Source organism: Peromyscus californicus, unplaced genomic scaffold (genome assembly GCF_007827085.1).
Source record: "Peromyscus californicus insignis strain IS unplaced genomic scaffold, ASM782708v3 Scaffold_4__1_contigs__length_199733344, whole genome shotgun sequence".
Classification (NCBI taxonomy): Eukaryota; Metazoa; Chordata; class Mammalia; order Rodentia; family Cricetidae; genus Peromyscus; species Peromyscus californicus.
The window spans coordinates 162006076-162025415 of NW_026294562.1; the positions used below are offsets into that span (position 1 = coordinate 162006076).

At 55.1% G+C, this 19340-nt stretch overlaps 1 protein-coding gene across 17 annotated transcripts; it reads right to left on the reverse strand.

The window, feature by feature from the left end:
- Positions 1 to 799: 799 nt before the first annotated feature.
- Positions 800 to 14750, reverse strand: Dpf1 (double PHD fingers 1). 17 transcript variants are annotated; one of them, XM_052713654.1, is made up of 13 exons: positions 14630 to 14644; positions 12348 to 12497; positions 8966 to 9126; positions 8785 to 8892; positions 7081 to 7208; positions 6761 to 6850; positions 5539 to 5617; positions 5218 to 5349; positions 4281 to 4331; positions 4068 to 4187; positions 2695 to 2807; positions 2083 to 2194; positions 800 to 1936 (listed from the first exon to the last, which is right to left on the reverse strand). In XM_052713654.1, the coding sequence occupies exons 3-13, from the start codon at positions 8988 to 8990 to the stop codon at positions 1866 to 1868; spliced, it is 1029 nt and encodes a 342-aa protein (XP_052569614.1). In that variant the 5' UTR covers positions 8991 to 9126; positions 12348 to 12497; positions 14630 to 14644; the 3' UTR covers positions 800 to 1865. The 17 variants fall into 17 exon arrangements, with proteins under 17 accessions (XP_052569614.1, XP_052569597.1, XP_052569598.1 ...); XM_052713637.1 differs by lacking the exon at positions 12348 to 12497 and having other exon boundaries at positions 14630 to 14750; XM_052713638.1 differs by lacking the exon at positions 12348 to 12497 and having other exon boundaries at positions 2083 to 2164; positions 14630 to 14749.
- Between the last annotated feature and the right edge of the window lie 4590 nt (positions 14751 to 19340).

The following is a 19340-nucleotide window of genomic DNA, read 5'->3' on the forward strand; positions in this document are numbered from 1 at the left end:
GGCTTTGCCTCTCCCTCCCGGAGTGGCTCCTTGCTCCGTTTGCTTCCTCCTGACTTTGTAAATTTTCTGCTTCTCTCTCCAAAATGCTGTCCACTTCGCCCTCCCCTGGTCCTTTGCCAGAGACTGGCTTTTTTTTTCTAGACTAGTCCTCCATCCTTGTCCTCTTCCCTCAGAATTCTGGGGGGCTCTCTTCATCTGTGTATCTCTCCGGCTTTGTCCTTTATTCATTCAGTAAATTTGTGACCTCAGAATCCTCCTCCTCCCTGATCAGTGCCCTGATTCTACACACACACACACACACACACACACACACACACACACACACACACACACACGCACACACGCACACACGCACACACACACACCCCGTCCCCTTGAATCCCTGTATTTTGAGATGTCCTGCCCTTCTCCACTTTTAGCCACACCCAAGACGGTGAATCCCAGGTGACAGCCAGCCATGCTGGGGTGCCATCTCCCCACCCTAGCCTGGGAGGGGGCTGCCTTCAGGCCTCTCCAGCCCTCCCTTCCCCCCAGCCCTCACTCCCACCTCCCTCTCCTGCCTCCCGATGCAGCTGCAGCAGCCCGTTGCTAGGGCAACCACAGCTGGCTGGGTGGGAGCCCCTCCACCCCATCCCCCTCTTCTCTGCAGCAAGACCAGGAGGAGCTGGGACAAAGCCAGAGGGAGGCAGGGTGTAGGGGCAAGGAGGTGGGGGCCGACCACAGTGGTTTCTGCCCCAGTGAGGCCCCTTGGCTCCCCATCTTGGTGACACCCAAAGGAGGTTAGAGAAGGAGGCAGTCATGGGTAGAGGGGTCAGGCCCAGTTTAATACACAGAACAAGTTAATTCACAGCAGAGGCAGGCAATAAAGGAGACTTGGTGGCAGAGGGGGGCACTCCTGGACTGGGGGTAGACTCCCCAGGCCCCCCACCTCCCCCACCTGCAGTCTCAATTTCCCTTTTTAGAACCCGAACAACAAACACACACAACCACAAGAAACAACCACACCCCCTCGCCACCCCCAAAATGGCTAACGAGGTGGGGCAGGAGGCAGCCCGGCCTGGCCGGGGGGCAGGGAAGGGAAGGGGCTGAGAAGAGAGGGGAAAAAAACGAGTCCATTGCAATCTGTGCTTCTCACTGCAGCGGGCGGGCCGCCTGCCTGCCTGCCTGCCTGCCCCGCCCCGCCGGCCTCCCCGAGCTGCACGCCCAGGGCCTGGCGGGCACCAGTGGGCGCAGGGTGGGACTATCAAGGAGGGCAGGAAGAGTTCAGAACCACGGTTCACATCATGCAGTCTCCACGGTGGGTACTGGGAGAGGGCAGTGGGTGGGCACTGGGCCCCCCTGGCCTGGGTGTGAGGAAGGAATGGGACCCACCTCAGATGGGGAGTTGAGACGATTGCAACTCCAGGAACGGGATGGGGAGGTGCCAGTGAGGAAACTGGTAAAGTCGGTACCCAGCAGACACTCGCTGCGCCCCGCCACCCAGCCAGGCTTTATAGGACTCTGTATATATTAATTTCTTTTCTTTTTTTTTTTTTTTTTTAGTCTTTTTCTTTAGAAAAAGGCTCTTTCCGTGCCCCCAGCTGGCATCCACTACCCCCTATGCCCGCCCAGAGGCGGGGTATGGCTTTGAGGGGAGCAGAAGCCCCTGGTGCCCATTTGCCAAGGAATGGAGAGGGGGGCAGGAGGAGCCCTACTGGACCCACCCACCCACAGGGTAACATTCCACTTGCAGAGGGAGAACGCTGTGGCCCCCTCTGGGCTTCACCCTCTCCCTCCCACTGGGGACACCGAGTGGGAGGAGCCAGGAGCTCCTCCAGCCAGGAAAGTTAGCACCACCCAAAGGTCCTGGAGAAGCAGAGCCAGGCCTAAGTGAGGGTGATGTAGGCAGAAGCCTTTTCCTTCAAGTGCCGGAGGCAGAGGTGGCAGCTCCAGCTCCCTGCGGGGGAAGCCACAAGACAAAATTAGACTCAAGCCGAAGAAGGGCGCCCCCCACCTGTCCCCACCCAGAGCACATGGTCTCTGCCGCCAGGAAGACAGCGTTCCAACCCACCCACCCCATGTGTCGCCCACCTCTTCCCTCACCTTCCGGGGGCTCCGCCATGGGAGGGCTCAGGCAGTACATGTGGTAACCTCGGTCGCAGTCATCACAGAACAGCAACTGGTCCTGGGGGGTGAGACCCGCCCAGCTGGCACCCTGGGGGCATGGGCACCAGAAACCGGGGTGGGGGGCTGGGGCAGGGGCTAGGTCCCAGGGGCCCTTCTGAGAGAGCTGGCTCTGCAGTCTGTACCGTGGGGCCCACTGGCCTCGCTTGTCCACTCAGAGTGTCCTCCGGACTTTGTAACTATGAAATACTAAACGATGTTCAGCTGGTCCGATACCAACTCGGGAGCAGTGAGTACAGGTTCAAATCCTGTCCCTACGATTTTCTCAGCTGGGTGACCTCAGGTGTCATTCTCCCTCCCTGAGCTCAGCCTCTTCCATGTGTAGTGGGAACAAGAGCACCAGCCACAAGGGAGGTCGGGAGGCGTCGGGGAGGAGGAATATAAAGGACACTGGTGAATGCAGGGATGCACGCTACTGCTGGCCACCCAGGGGTTATGAGCAAGAAAGGCTTGAGGCTTCATGGGCAAAAGCAGCAGAGCCAGGCTGGAAGGGCAGCGGAGATGTGCCCAGGAGGTGGGACAGGTACTCACGTCATTCTCTGAGGTGCCACACAGACTGCAGGACTTGCATTCGATGCACTGCCAGCGGTAGGTCCGCACAGCTGCGGTCATGTTCACCGTGAACTGTAAACACGAGGGATGTCCTGGGGACCAAGGGGCAGGGATGCAGTTAGCGAGTCATTGTACCCCTGGTGGCTGCTGACCCCTGGGGAAGTAATGGCTCTATCCCCACCCCTGACTCAGAGGTCAAGATGAGCTTTGTGGTGGGACCCTACCCCCAAGACCGACATCCGGAAGCTGGACTGCCGGCAAGCAGCTGTGTGTTGGCCACCACAGTCTCCTACTCAGCCATCATGACAACCACACTCTGCTCCCCAGAATACCATGGCAACCGCATTCCATTACCCGCAGTGCTGTGGCAACCACGTTCTACCACCCACAACACTGTGGCAACCAGTCTGTTAAGCACCGCACTAGGCGGCCACATTCCAATACCCACAGCAGAGCGGCCAGCCCTCATGTTAACCCCAGCAGTTAACGTGGCAGCCGCCTTCTCCCAGCCAGGATGCTATAGCAACCGCTTCCACAACACGGTCCTCACACCTCACTTCCGTGAAACCACGGGCCATGCCACACCAGGCACCAGCAGACAAGCTCCCACTGACGGCAACTGCAGTGTCTGTCTGGTCGGTTGTTTCTCCCACAGCAGCAGAGACACCTGTAGCCACTGCACACAGCACTTCCCACAGTGCCCAGCACCCACTGCCACTGTCCACAGAGCCTGACAGACACCCCTCATACTGTTTGACAGCCACCGCCTACAACACCCAGTAGTTACAGCTACTTCCCACAGAGCCAGACACCAACAGCCCACAGTGCCCAACAGCCAGTGGCCACAGCACTTGGTACCCACGGCATCTCACAGCCCCAGCCCACCATGCCATAACATCCACATTCCATTGTATTAAACTGCCAAGACAACCCATACTGTAACAACCACAACCCATTACCCACGCCGCTGAAGCGACCAGTCTTACTACCCATGAGGCCTCCAGGAAAAACCACATTATATTAACCACAGTTCTATCCGGTTATCCACAGCACCCAGGTGGTGCAATTCATTACTTCCATACCTCAGTTCCCTACCCACAATGCCTCTGTAGCTTCTCTCCATTCTCCATGCCAGGAAAGCACAGAGCCATGGCACCTCATGGTTCCTACTATGTTCCTACTGTGAGCCTGCTCAGCTGCCCACAGTCCTCAGCCGCAGGGGCAGCCCCTAGGCTCTGCTAAACCACTGTGTCCTGGACAGGCTGGATACAGTCTTCACTCCCTTGCCCAAATCCGGATTGTGGGATGTCCCCTCCCCACACCTTACAGTAAAATGTGGTGAGGTTGCCCACCTGATCGCCCACAATCTGCACAGGAGATGAGGTCCTCAGGACACCCAGTCTTCTTGGAGCCCCCCAGGCAAAAGTCACAGTAACCATTGGGGATGACGGTGCCGTCTGGTGCTTTCTTGGCTGAAAGACAGCAGGCAGCGGTGGGCACAGGACAGGTGGGGCAGCCCAGTAAAAGACTGCTGCAAAAGTCGGGCTGGAGGGAGGTGTCCCTACCTGTGTGTTTCCTCTGTGCCTCGGGGACCCAGGCCAATTCTTTGTAAAACTCTGGGGGTGGGGGACAGAAAGGGGCTCTTACCATAGGCAAGGTCCCATCTGTCCCCAGCCTCAGCCCCAGGGGTGGACCCTTGGCCCAGGCACTGGGAAGTAGCAAAAAAAAAAGCTGGGGGAGGGGAAACTAATCCTCTCTCACCAAAATTCTTGCCTTGGGATAACTAAATGTTCTCTTTATTTGGGTAAAAGGTATAACCTTAGCGAAAGCCCAAGACTGCCCCCCATTATGTGTGTGCACCCCCAAGTAAGCTTGCCTAGGTCAACAGTTAGCGGGCAGTTCTGAGAGACCTGGTATGGAAACCTATTCAGGAAGACACTTTTAGAGCACAGGAGGTTCTGGGCCTGGCTTGCGGCTGCCGAGAAGCTCATTCTGAGGGACAGGTGAGGGACAGCTCCCTTCCCCCATGGCTCAGCTGTCACGGCATGGAACGGGTGTGGGTGGGTGTCTAGGACCCTGGGGGCCACTGGCCTTGCCCTTGGACCCTAGATAGCAGAGAAGGGAACAAGGGAGGCCCAGAGAGGGAAGGGGAGTCATCTATCACCCCCCCTCCAAGCTCTAATTGAAACAATAAATCAGACCCAGAAATATTATGTCCGGGAAGGGAGTGAGGGAGAGAGAGAAAGAGAGAAGAAGGGGAGGGAGGGAGGGAGAGAGAGAGAGAGAGAGAGAGAGAGAGAGAGAGAGAAGGAGATGGTTGGTTGTCATGGCAACCCCAGAGCCAGCATCCCTATGGTCGGTGGGGGAGGGAACCGTTAAGCTGGAGATTTTCCAGAAATGTCTAATGTACCCCCACCTCCCCTTCCCCAGCCACTGCCAGGCTCCATTGCCCCCACCCCACGGCTGGACATCTCACCCACCAGCCCTGACCCTCCAACTCACGTTTATGGTGGTTTTTCCGGTGGAAAGGCAGGGCGTGGCGCTCAGCATGCTCCTCCCCCTCCTCCTCAGCCAGGTGGGTGTGGGTGTAGTGGTAGCTGAGCCCTGGACGGTTTTTATACCTCTTCCCACAGACTGGAGGGTGAGTGCGTGGGTAGCTGTCAGACTCTAGGGCCACCTCCTCCACCCTGGCCTCCCGGATCACACCATCCCCGCTCTCAAAGAGCACCCCCTTCTCCCAGGACCCAGGACCAGAACAAGGGCCATAATGCTGAGGTCACTGGGTCCCACACTCCCTCTCTCTTTCCCTTCTGCAGAACTCACTATCACAGACGTACGGCTTGTCTCGGTCCTCCAGGGAAGCAGTGTCCTGGCGTTTCCTAAGACCTCCAATGCCATATGCCTGCGGGGAGGAGGGTTAGGAGTAAGGAGCCCAGAAAACCAGAGAAAAGCTCATCATTCTTGGGGGTTCTGAGTTTGTTTGTTGTTGTTGTTTGAGACAAGGTCTCACTATGGAGCCCTGGCTGGCCTGGAACTCACTATGTAAGAGAGGCTGGCCCAGCAGTGATCCTCCTGCCTCTGGGTTATGGGTAGGTGCTACCATGCTTTTACTAGGCTTCTTCATTTAGACTTGAAAGTCAAACTGAAACAAAAATTTAATTTTTCTTTTCAGTACTGGGGGTGTGGCTCAGTGACAGAGCAGGTATCATGTGACTATAAGACTCTGGGTTCCATCCCAGCACTGTGCAGCAGTAATTAAATCTCCACACGAAACTGGGCAGACTTTCTAGCTATGAGCCTTCGAACGTCTCTCAGTACAACTTTGAAGATAAGTCTTTTCGTTGTTGCTGTTTGGAGACAAGGTCTCGGTAGCCCTGGCTGTCCTGGAACTCACTATACAGATCAGGCTGGCCTCAGAGATCCTCTTGCCTGGGCCTCTCTAGTGCTGAGAGTAAAGGTGTGTTCTAACACTTTTTCATTGCTTTTACTGGAGGTTTTTGTTCTTGTTTTGTTTTGTTTGAGACAGTGTTTCTCTGGGTAGCCCTGGCTATCCTGGAACTCACTCTCTGTAGACCAGGCTGGCCTCAAACTCAGAGGTCTGCCTGCTTCTGCCTCCTGAGGGCTGGAGTTAAGGGCATCTGGCAGAAGGTTTTTGCTTGTTTGTTTTGTGTGTGTGTGTGTGTGTGTGTGTGTGTGTGTGTGTGTGTGTGTTGTGTGGGTGGGTGGTTTGGTTTAGGATTTTTTTTTTTTAATGTTTTTGCACAGGGTCTCTTTATGTAGTTCAGAATAGTCTGGAACTCACTTGTGTCAAACTTGAGGCAATTCTCCTGCCTCAGCCTCCCAGGTGCTGAGACTCTAAGTGTGGAACACCACACCCAGCTCTGCAGACAGTTCTGATCCACAGCACAAGCTCCATTTTTTTTTTCAAATGTTTATAATATCCACTGAGTCTTGATTTCCTCATCCATAAAAATGGGTATAAAACCCGCTACTCCTACATACAGCTCTGGGGAGGAGGTGGTGGGGAGAAGCTTCTGGAAGATACCTTTCCTTTGGCCCTGTTCTTCCTCCTGGGAATGTCTTCCTCCAAGTCTTCTACCTCGAGATCATGCGGAAACTCCAGCAACTGCTGTTTCTGGGCCCAGTAGAAGGGAGATTGGGGGGTCAAGAAGGTGGGGGTACTGGTGTGCTGCGGGGGGGGCGGGAGAGCAAGTCAGGGGGCCTTCTACAAGCAGAGGTGTTCTGGGAGAATGGAGACGCAGGGTGCCCAGAGGCCCTATGGAGCCAGGTGTTTCAGAGCAGGAAGGCGACGTGGTGCCAGGTGCCAGGGTGAGAGCGGCCTGCAGCCAGGGTGGGGGCTCCTACCTGACAGTCCATAATGGCCTCCTCCTCCTTCAGCTCGACCTTCTTCTCTCCTGTCTCAGCACACAGCAGAGCCTCGAGGACCGGCCCTTCCGGAAGGCCACCCTCCTTCTTCAGGGATACCTCACAATCTGGGGACAGTCCACAGGGAAAGTGGTGTCAGCTGAGGAGGCTGTGGTTAGAGTGGCCAGGTTGTGGTGGGAGGGAAGAGAACTTGGTCCTTGTGGCAGGGACAGGCTCTCCCACACTCAGCCAACAAAGACATAAGGATTCAACCTCAGACCCTGGAAAGTGTGCCCAGACCCTGGGGAGACATAACCACACCCTCAGCTCTCCTCCCTAAAGAAGACAAGACCAGAATGCTGAATATACTCAGAAACCCTCAAAAACAATATAGACCCTGAGAAACACCTGTGTAGTGAAAGGCCAGCCAGCCCCTCAGATACACCCAAAGAAAGTTAGACATTTGAATAGGATACACACAGACATGCATGCGGGACATGCAGACAGACAGTCAGACACACCAGACCTTTGAATACAGCTGGACACACAGAAAACATACAATTAAGCCCTGGGATACAGAGGAACTCGGAAGTATATGGTAGAGCCACAGATAAATCTGGACCCACATTAATTAGGAAGACACAGGCGGGTCCTATGACACACTGGGACACTCACAGACATCCCCACGGATTCAAGTGTGCCCACGCACGTACACAGAGAAATACAGGCAGTCCACTTGACAGTCTGACACACACAGGAAGACACTGCCAACCAGCAGCACTCTCATACTCCTGATACAAGTAGACCACACACACACATACACACACACACACACACACACACACACACACACACACACACACACACAGAAGAAACCTTTCTTGAACACACTGGGAAATACTAACTCCAGTCTATGAACTATCACACACCTCAACAAACACCTAACACAGAAACAAGCCGGGAGTCTCCTATAGCAACTCCACAACATCAGGACCCCAACAGGATGCCCTGATGGAACCATATATACCCCCTAGAAGAGTTAGATATACACAGACCCACCACACACACACATCAAACAGGTATCTTCTGACACATACCCTCACTTGGGAACACCCAGGGGAAAAAAAACAGGCATTCTAATACACTCAGCAACAGAGTTATAGTTAGACACTCAACTCTGGTTCTCAACTTTCCCAATGTGACTCTTTACTACAGTTTCTCATGTTGTAGTGACCCCAACCATAAAATCATTTCGTTGCTACTTCCTAACTGTAATTTCGCTACTGTTAGGAATCATGATGTAAATAGCTGATATACAGGATACCTGATAAAGGGTCGCAACCCACAGGTTGAGAAACATCACTAACTCACCCACCCACACAGATAGCCAGACACCCTCTAGCACCCACAGAAAGAAACACAGCATGGGTGTATCCCAGCTCACTGGGGAGCAGATACAGTCAGACTTGCTACATCTAGACACAGATAACACGATGTCCTCCGTACACCTGCTCCGCCATGACCCACATAGCAGGTACAGCTGGAAGCTTCAGTAACTCAAAGGAAGTAACTCAAGACATCGAGGGCAGACAGCCTGCTGTGGAGACACTCGGGAAAATAAAGGCTACATTCTGGCTATGCTGCAGTGGGGCTGAGGACCTTGAAAGGGGCCACAGGAGGCGCAGGGGACACAGCTCCACCCACCGATCTTGTACTCGCAGGGCCGCAGCCTGGGGTCCTCCAGAATGTTGAGTCTCCGTTTCTTCCTCCAACAGCGGGCGGGGTAAGTGTAGATCTGTCCCGGGGCCAAACCTGGAGAAGAAAGGCTGTGAGAGTGAGGTCCCGGGACGCAGGCCCCGCCCCGCCCCAGCCTCGCGGCGGGTACCAGGCCCGCGGTGGGTCTTCTCCATCCAGATGTAGCAGTTGTTCTGGGCCACACCGGTCTGCGAGTCGAGGAAGGGCAGGCGCAGGCTGCGCTCGGCGCACAGGCGCGCGTTGTAGCTGCGGCAATGCTCGATGGCCTCCCGGTAGAAGTCCTCGCCGAGGCTGCGGGGGCGGGCGAGCAGCGGGCGGGCGGCTGTCAGCAAGGGCCGGCGGGGAGGCCCGGCACCCTCCCCTGGACGCCCGTTCCGCTGGTCCGCAAAGGGCAGACCAGCCTGGTCCACCTTCACCTCCCCCCTCCTCCCACCCCTCCGGACCCAGGGGCGGGGCGGGGTGCTGGCGGGGAGGCAGCTACCTGGAACTTGATTATGTCTCAGGTTAAGAAGTGTTCACAGACAATACAGAAACAGACCGAAACACACCGGGACCCATCCACACATGAACGTAGCCAAACGCCCAAAACAAACAAATCGCACATGGCCACACGGGATTCACACACAAAGAGAAACATATCCCAATATTCACAAAGGAGAAGCAAACAAATTCTCTCTCTCCCTCTCTCTCTCTCTCTCTCTCTCTCTCTCTCTCTCTCTCTCTCTCTCTCTCTCTCACACACACACACACACACACACACACACACACACACACACACGATCTCTTGCAGAACACAGATATTCCAAGTCAGAAACAGACCACAGAACTACCTATGCACGTCATGTATCCAAAGACCACAAGATAAACAAATTATCCACAATGACCCACAACATGGAAACACACTACACACACACATCGCAACAGTCAGACAGTGTCCAAAGACAGGGACTCAAGAAACAGTTACATATGCGCTTACACATCTACCCAAAGGCACTGTGTCAAACACACAATACAAAGAAATCACAGAGATTTGCACAGGTACACATGCACACATTCACACCCGGGCAAAACAGAAACCCAGATTTAAAATACATTCCCAAACACAGGTACACGCCTTGGAAACAGAGGGACAGTCAGGTCTGCCCATGTCATCCGCACCTCCCTATCCAAAGACACAGAGCTTCACCAGACATGTGCACACACTCAGAGACCCAAATAGTCAGAGAGGTAGTGCAGAATAAAAGAAATCATACACATACCCACACATTCAGCCAGAAAACAAAAAGCAATACACAAATCGCCCAGCACACTCCACACCCCAAGACAAAGGTAGCGTGGATTCGACTCGAGTGTACTCAGGCCCCAGCTTCCCTAAGCCATTCACCCCGGCATCCCTGGGAGGGACATGACTCCCTTCCCCTAAAAACCCTGGAGACCCCTCCCCCACATCCTCCACCCGTCCAGGAGCAACGCGTCGGACATCGTTCTTGCCAGACACCCACAGTCACACGCGCTCGCACCCCCGCACACGGTGACAGCCCCCTGACACCCCACCGGCCCCACCCCCAGCGGCCACACACATACACATACACACACGCGCGCGCGGCCGCGCAGACCCGCCCGCGCGAACCCCCCCGCCTCGCGCCCGCCCGCACCACCTCAGGGGGCCGGGGATGACCGTGGCCATCTTGCTCCCCGGGTCCTGCCCCCAGCAGGTCCCTGCCGGGTCGGTCCTCCCAGCGGTCGGGCGGGCGCTGAGGCCGCCCATCCATTCATTCCCGGGGGGCGGGAGCACGCGGATCTCAGCCAATCAGGACGGTGGGGCGGGCCGACCAGGCCATGCCGGGAGTGGTAGTCCCCGGCGGGCCCTCGGACCCAGGGGGATGGAGGATCACGCAGTCCTTCATACACGCTCACTCACACGCACTCCCCAGTCCCACGTGCACAGACGCATGCACACGCACACACGCGCACATGGCAGCTTACACACAGTCACACTACACTCGCAGACTCCCACACACCCCACTCACATACCTTCACTCACGCCCAGCCACAGGCGCGCGCCTCGCAGGTACGCACCCAGCGGTGTCACCAGCATGCCGGCGTCGACGCCACCTCTCCTCCCAAGCCCCTCCAAACTCTAGAGAACCCATCGTGTCCCAGGGCTGACTCTCGCGGTCACCCCGGTCCACTCCTCCGCAGGACTACAGGACTGCCGTTTGGGGCTCAAATCCTCGCTGATGGGACTTCGGGCGCCTGACTTAACCTTTCTGGGCCTGTTTCCTCCTTTAGAAAATAGTTATACTGCCTCATCGGACTGAAGATTAGATGAGCAACAGGGTAAGAGGCTGTTTTAGTGACAGAATCTTGCTGTTCAGCCCAAGCTGGCCTCACACTACAATTCTCCTGCCTCTGCCTCCCAAAGGTGTGTGACTCCACACCAGCTGCTGTAAAGTGTTTTCAAAGATACGTAGCAAGACTTGGGTTCAGTTCTGGTGAAAGAAAGTATTTGAGAGCCCATGGGTTTGATCGTGGTCCCAGATGAAGAAATAGTACCTGGCAGGTACTAATAGATTCATTTATTCCACAGAGAAGATATCTACAAGGAGGATCTGATATGTACCAGGGCATTAAGTGATAGAAAAATAATGTCTGCCCTAGCAGGTGTTCAACAAACAGATGCTGAGTGATACTTACTGCCCACCATGTGCTTAACACAGCTCTTTCCAGGCTAAACTATGACTCTCCTTATTTTCCAGACAAGGACTTTGAGATCCTGAGGAGAAACCTTACCTGCGCTCTGGCCCTGACTGCTGTGTGAAGGCAATGCCCAAAGACCCATTCACCTAATCATCCGTCCCCACGGGAGCATTGTCTCCTCTCCTCTCCCACTGTCCCCCAGAGACTACCCGAACAGAGCCCCAGAGAATGAGCTGACCTACTGAGTCACACACACACACACACACACACACACACACACACACACACACACACACACACACACACGCAGCCCCACCCTCTGGGGAATAACTTAGTATTCTGATTTGAGTGGCTGCATAAATTAGCATATCAAGTGTTAATACAAATACACCCTTGTCCACCAGGGGGTGGTCCACCCGTCCCTATACACCTCAAGATTTCCTGAACTACACATACCTCTAGACTTAGCTCCCTTCCACAAATGTCCCCATCCACCCACCCATCTAAGTCATCCAAGGCCTTGACCCATCCCAGCATAGGTAGGGTATCTGGTTCACTTCCTGCCCAGAATTAAATAAGGGATGCTGGCACCCCTCACTCAGCCTCTTCTCCAGACCCCAGTGGTGTCCACCCCACCTTGCCATGATACGACCTGTCGTTCAGCTCGGAGGGTCCGCCACCTTCCTCTCACCCCCACCACACACCGGGTCCCCAGCACACCCTCCCCGGGTTCCACACCTCTGCCTTCGCCCTGCCCTCACACTCCTGCCCCAGGCCAGGCCCTCCCCTGAGTGGAGAAGGTGTCCTGTCACCTCAGAAGTCCGGGCTGTGGCTAGGAAAGGGCCTGGCTCCCTTTCCCCTGCCTGCCGCCATCAGACTCTTCTTCACACACTCTCCTCAGAACTTGGCCTTCCAGTTCTCCCAGTTGCCCAGATGATGCTCCTGTCCCAGAGTCCAGTGCCCTGTGTTATAATAGTAATCACTATCTGTGCTCATAGTAGTAATCAATACTTTGGATCAGGCTTTCTAGTGAGGTCCTGTGGCCGAGACACGGGAACCTAGCCTTCAGAGAGTTGATACTTGGAGGACTGCTGGAGCTTGAGGGCAGTCTGTGCTGGAGAGTTTTTAAGAGTCTGTCTTGGAAGCAAAGCAAAGCAAAACAAACAAAACCCCACAAAACTAAAAAGCCCAGCAGAGCCCCCTAAGATCCTATCTGGAACTAACTCACAACCGCCAGGAGCCTCACTGCTGCCCCCATGAGGTAACAGGAACAGTTGTGCGGCCCAACCCACCCTCGGTAACACTGAGGCCCCGAGCAGGAAACCCGTGGCCTCAAGCCAAATGTGAATTCAGGCAGGAAGGACTAAAGCCGGTGCCAACGGACTCTCCTTCCCAAGGGGATTTGGCTCTAGCCATAGCTGGCCTGGAGCTCACTGTTTAAACCAGGCTGGCAGAGATCCGCCAGCGTCTGCCTCCCTAGTGCTGGGATTAAAGGCGTGTGCCACCACGACCTGTGGCTCTGGCATTCCTTAGGGACGAGTGTGTCCCCACTTCCAGCCCGATAGGCCCTTTGGAAGTTAACCAGAAGAGCCCATCCCGTCTGACTGCCCTCTATACTCCTGCAGAGTGCACATCAAACACACTTCCTCGGAGGTGTCTGCAGACTCACCAACCCAGATTGGAACTCCAGTATACACCGATTTCAGGATGTCCCTCCAAAAGACAGAGACCTCTGTGTGTGTGACTTAGAGTCAGGGGGAAGCATAATATGTTACCATTGCCCTCCCCCTCACACTGACCCAGGCACCAGACGGTCTCCCTTGTAGGCGCTGCCTATAAATCCCTGGCCCCCTAACTCTCGTGGCCCCCCACACTCCAGAAACCAGAAGCAACTGGGGAAGGGTTTTGGTTCAAACAACCCTTCTGTAGGTGGATGGGGGGGGGGGCGCACGCCCCCTGTCACCCCAACGCTCCAGGCTCAAGGTCAAGTCTATAAGCGCAGGGGGTGGGGAAAGGGGGAGGTAGCCCCGGCCCCTTTGTGCGGCGCTGCGGGCGCTCGCCCTCCGCCTCCTCCGCCCGGTAGGGAGCGGAGGGGGGGCGGGGGGGAGGGGAGTGCCGCTCTCCTGCAGGGAGAGAGGGCGGGAGCGGCCACGCTCCTGTCACTCGTAGCCGGCTGTCACCGCCAGGGAAAGGGGGGGTGGAGAGACCCGGGGGTCCGTGATCCCGAGGAAGGACAGAGAGGGAGATCTAAAAAGGAGAAGGCGGCGTCGGGTGGCAAAGAGCGAGGAGGGACGGGGAGGGGCTAGCCTCCGACCCAGGCGTCCCGGTTCCCAGTCACCGGGCCCAGCAGGAGGCCAGCGCTCCGAGGAGAGCAGCGACAAGCCGAGAGGGAGGGAATTCCCGGCGAGGGAGGCGCTCCCAGCACCGGCTCCCTAAGCACCGGTCCTCAAGGGGATGGGAGGTGCTCGCGTTAGATGGGTATGGGCGGGGAGAAGGAGGGTTGCCACGGTCCGAGCTGACCGAGACGTCGGGACTTCTAAGTCTTTGGAGACCCCGGAGCAAAGAGAGGAGACAGCAAGGACTCAAACGGGGATGGTCTCGGCTCCCACTCTGCAGCCGCGGGGTTCCGGAAGAAAGACCCCACAAGAGGATGGTGCTTTGATGAGGGGGAATAGGTGGCGAGATGCGTGAGGATCCCGGTCCGTACTTAGAGGTTGGTACCTCCCACCCGCCCAGGGCAGTCGTGCACCTCCCCACCCCCCAAGACGCCGAGGAGCAGAGATGGAGTAGGCGAGCGAAGCCCCTACCCCCACTCTGGGTGGGGACACGGCCTCCGCCACCCCCTAGCCCGCGCCACATTCCTTCACTGACAGCGACAAAGAAGAGGAGCCCTCGCGACCCAGAAGGGCTCCCGTACCTAAGCCCAGGAGGCGACAGGGGGTGGAAGGCTCGCAGGGGAGTGGGGGCGCACAGGGGGTCCCCGAGTACCATCCATGCCATCCACGCGCTGCGCCCCCCACCCCAGCCCCGGGGAATGCCGGGGGAGGACCAGCTCCTGAGGGAAGGGGTCCGGACTTGGGGAGGGGACACTCACGACTTGAGCGGGTTCTGAATGGCGGTGGCCATGGCCCGTTCGGCTGGGCCGCCTCCGGCCCGGGGCGCCGCTGCCGCCGCGCGCGGGCCCAGCCCGGCCTGCGCCGCCCGCTCTGTCGCCCAGCGCGCTACGATTTCATTCATTCTTGGGGCTGCGGCGCGAGCGAAGCGGGGCGGGCTGGGGGCGGGGCTCAGCCAATCCCCGCGCCTCCCGGCGCACGACGGGACCTGGAGTCTAGGGGCGCCCAGCAGCGCCCGAGGGCGCCCCTGCAGGGACTACACGTCCCAGGGGCCGTTGGGAGGATGGCGCACCCATTGGTTGCTAGGGATACAGGGCGGGGCGGGGCATCCCTCCAGAGCATCCTCCCTTCCCATTCAGAGGATGCTTGGTTCCTAGCTGGGGCTTCTTCCACATCTAGTCCTGTACCACCACCACCACCACCACCACCACCACCACCACCACCACCACCACCAAGGGATGTAGATGACCCATAGGGTATGTGGAATATTTTTTTCTGTGCCTGTTTGTCTGAGTAGCTCGAACCTGTAAAGCTGTCCTGAAACAGAAGGGTATGAATCAATGTCTTTGTTTATTGACTGAGCGCCTATGGTGAGCCCTCTCCTAGGCTCTGAGAATATAGCAATGATAAAAAGGCAAAGTCACTGCTCTTCTCAAGAAGTTCACATTCTGGTGCTGGAAAGGTAGCTCAGCAGTTAAAAGCCCTTCCTCTTCTTCCAAAGGACCCAGGTTCGGTTCCCAGCACCCCCATTGGGTTGCCTACAATCACCTGTAACCTCAGCTTCAGGGGTCTAACATATTCTTCTGGCCTCTGTGGGCACCAGACACACGGGAGGTACACACACACACACATACACACACACACACACACACACACACACACACACACACACACGAAAGCAAACAATAATACAGAGAAAATAAAATAAATGTATCTAAAACTAAATCTTAAAAATGAAAGGTACCATAAGTGAACAAAAAGTGAGACCAGTTTGAGATGAGCGAGGACCCATGCGGATAGTGGCAGGTCTTGTAGGCCACTGTGAAGAAAGCAGATTGTAGCCGGGCGGTAGTGGCACACACCCTTAATCCCCACACTCGAGAGGCAGAAGCAGGCAGATCTCTGTGAGTTCGAGTCCAGCCTGGTCTACAGAGCTAGTCCAGGACAGGCTCGAAAGCTACAGAGAAACCCTGTCTCAAAAACCAAAAAACGGCCGGGCGGTGGTGGCGCACGCCTTTAATCCCAGCACTCGGGAGGCAGAGCCAGGCGGATCTCTGTGAGTTCGAGGCCAGCCTGGGCTACCAAGTGAGTTCCAGGAAAGGCGCAAAGCTACACAGAGAAACCCTGTCTCGAAAAACCAAAAAAAAAAAAAAAAAAAAAAAACCAAAAAACAAACAAAAAAAGAAAAGAAAAAGAAAGAAGATTGTGTTCCAAGCCAGAGTTATCCTCCCAGTTCTTAGAGCACACTACACTCATCAGCAAATCCCCTCATCCCAAACTCAGACAACAGTTAACAAGGGTCTCCATCCATCGTGTGGGTTCTGGGAACAGAAGTCGGGCCTTCAGGATTGGCTTGCCATCTTGCCAGTCTTACTTTAAAAAAAAAAAAAACATATTTAATCAATTCTGTGTGCATGTGTGAATGCCCACTCAGCACCCTTGCCACAGTTCATGGTGCTTGTGTGGGGGTCAGAGGACAACTTGCTGGAGGAAGTTCTCTCCTGACACGTGAGTCCCAGAGATAGAACTCAAGTCATCAGGCGTGGTGGCAAAGACTTTTATTCACTGAGCCATCTCACTGGCCCCACTTTTTACTTTTTTTTTGATATAGGTCTCACTAAGTTGACCAGGCTGGTCTTGAACTCACGCTGTAGCCTAAGCAGGCTTTGAATTCATTATTCAGCTCTTGTGCCTGCTACAATTACAGGTCTGTGCTACCTGGCCTAGCTAATACCTTTTCTTCTGAATGTTTATCATACCTGTTATATTACACACACACACACACACACACACACACACACACACACACACACACACACAATCTTTTATTTAGTTCGCTCTCTGCCTCCACTCATTAGAATGCTGGTTCTCAGGGATTGGAGGTAGCTCATGCCTTTAATCCCAGCACTCAGCAAGCAAAGGTAAGTAGATCTCTGAGCTCAAGGCCAGCCTGGTCTACAGAGAAAGTTCCAAGACAGCCAGGGCTATACAGAGAAGCCTTGAATCAAAAAAACTAAAACGAACAAACAAAAAACAAAACAACAACAACAAAAAACCAAAACACTGGTTCTCCTAAGGGTCTGTCATCCCATTCATAGCTGTGTCCTCATTGTCTGAATGAATACGATTCCCAGTTAGTCCCCTGCTCCACTGCCCCTCCCCTGTGCCTCTCTGAGGCACACCAAACCCAGCACCCAGCAGGCAGAAGTAAGGTGGCCAGCTGTGCTCTGCCACACCTCTGCAGCAGCCTGAGCTGGAGGCAGGTTGAGGGCTGCTGTTAGGGATGTCATCCAGTGGAGAGTGCCGGGCAGAGAGAAGGGAAGGTTAATAGGCAGCTCTCAGGATGCTGAGGCAGGAGGAGAGAGAATTCAGGGCCTGCTTTGGCTGCATAGGAGGTGGAACGGATCCCTGGTGGGGAGCAGAATATGAACAGGCATATTTACTTATCCCCAGAGTATGATGGGATACTCCCAAGGAGCTCCTGACCCAGCTGCCCGAAAGTGACGTGCTTCTGTGTTTCTGGATGACCTGTGTGTGGACGCTTTTGAGGCCTGTCCCCTGATCCTGATCCCTGGGCAAGGTCCCTGTGTTCTGGTCTCCTTCATCCTTGATACCCTGATCATTCTATCACTCAAGTGCTGGGGGGATCAATGCTATGTTATTGTCGATGTTATTATTATCATTATTTATGTTTTTTTGAGACATGGTTCTCTGTGTAGCTCTGGCTTTCCTGGAACTCACTCTGTAGATCGGCTGGCCTCGAACTCAGGGATCTACCTGCCTCTGCTCTTCACCCTTTCTGAGTGCTAGGCTTAAAGGTGTTCTAAACCTTTATTCAATCAGGAATAGAAAGGACTGGCCACCAGAGGGCACTGTGGCTCAGCCTTTGTCCGGCAGAGCCGGTTCTTGTGTCCTGGCGTGGAGAAGACACATCCCAAATCTTTGAGCCAGCCAGGGAGACACAAATGAAGTTCTGAACCTCCAGCCCTACTCTGGGCCTGAGTACCGAGTCTGCTCCCGACCCCGGCATCATAGGCTCCTGTGAGCTAGGTGCGGCAGTACCTGCCTGTGATCACCAGAGGTCGTCTTGCACCTGTAAACCCCAGTGCTTGGGAGGTGGAGATTTGAGGAGCAGGAGTTCAAGATCGTCCTGATAATATTGTGGCGTGCTCAGGAAGACACCTGAGTGAGTGTGTAAAGAGTGGGTGAAGTCCTGAGTGAATGTGTGTTGTTTGACATAGACACAACCACATCGAGGACCCCAACACCTCAGGCCCGTGGGAGTGGCCAAGTCTTTTGCCCAAGGCTGAGGCTCTGAGGGATGGTAAAACCTTCCTTTGCTCCAAGTGCCAGTGTTGACCGTGTGCAAAACTAGCATCTGCACCCTGAGACAGCTGGCCCACAGAGACCTCCCACCGACTCGGGCTAACCCATGTTATCACGTGACAAAGTGCTGAAGTTCCAAGCTGTTGAGTAGTGACCCTCCGTGAAGCGTCGGACGACTCACCCGGCCCCAGCTTTCCTGCCCCTGTGTCCACGTGTCTGCCCTTTCTCCATCCCCTCACTGCCTGTCAGGTCGAGTCCCTGCCAGGTCGTGGCTGCTGGGGCTGTTACTCTGCCTGCTCTGCAGAATGGACAGGGTTTATGCATAGAGGTGGGGGGCAATAAAGCAACACATCTTCGGGGTGACAAAGGACTTGGCTTGTCAGACTCTGGCCATACCTCAGTCTGGCCTTAAACTTGATATCTTGTCCCAGCCTCCAGAGTTCCGGGATTGGCCCACACCTAGCTTTGGAATATATATAGTTTTAAAACTAGCTCCCACAACCAGGCAAGAGGCTGCATGACAGTAACTTCTGCACTCCAGGGGTGGATACAGGAGAATTGGGAGTTCAGAGTCGTCCTCTGCTAAATAGGAAGTCTGAAGCCAGCCTGGGCAACATGGGACCCAGACAAGAACGATGGGTGGGTGGAAGGCCCAGACAGCCAGGAGATTTCACGGCTGCACAGGTAAGAATGGCCACTAGGGGGCACTGGTAGCAAGCAACTTCTAACTGGCGCTGTGGGAGACGGGACTGCAATGACTCTCAAGACAATTAACTCATGGGTAGTTTGGTGGCACACTAAATTTGTGGAAGAAATTAATCAGGTTAATTCTAACAACAGATATTCCATGCAGTGGTGACAGGAGGATCTGGGATTCCAGAAAGCACGGTGGCAGGTCCTATGGGGCAAGAAGCCACGGTGTGTGGATGACATCAGTAAAGGGACAGTGACCAGAGCAGAGTAGGGGCAAAAAAAAAAAAAAAAAAAAAAAAACCTTTAAAAGTATTTTTTAAATATTTATTTGAGGTCTGGAAAGCTGGTTCAGACATTAAGAGGACTGACTGCTCTTCCAGAGGACCAGGTTCCATTTCCAGCACCCACGGTGGAGCTCACAACCATCTGCAACTCCAGCTCCTGAGGTCCCTG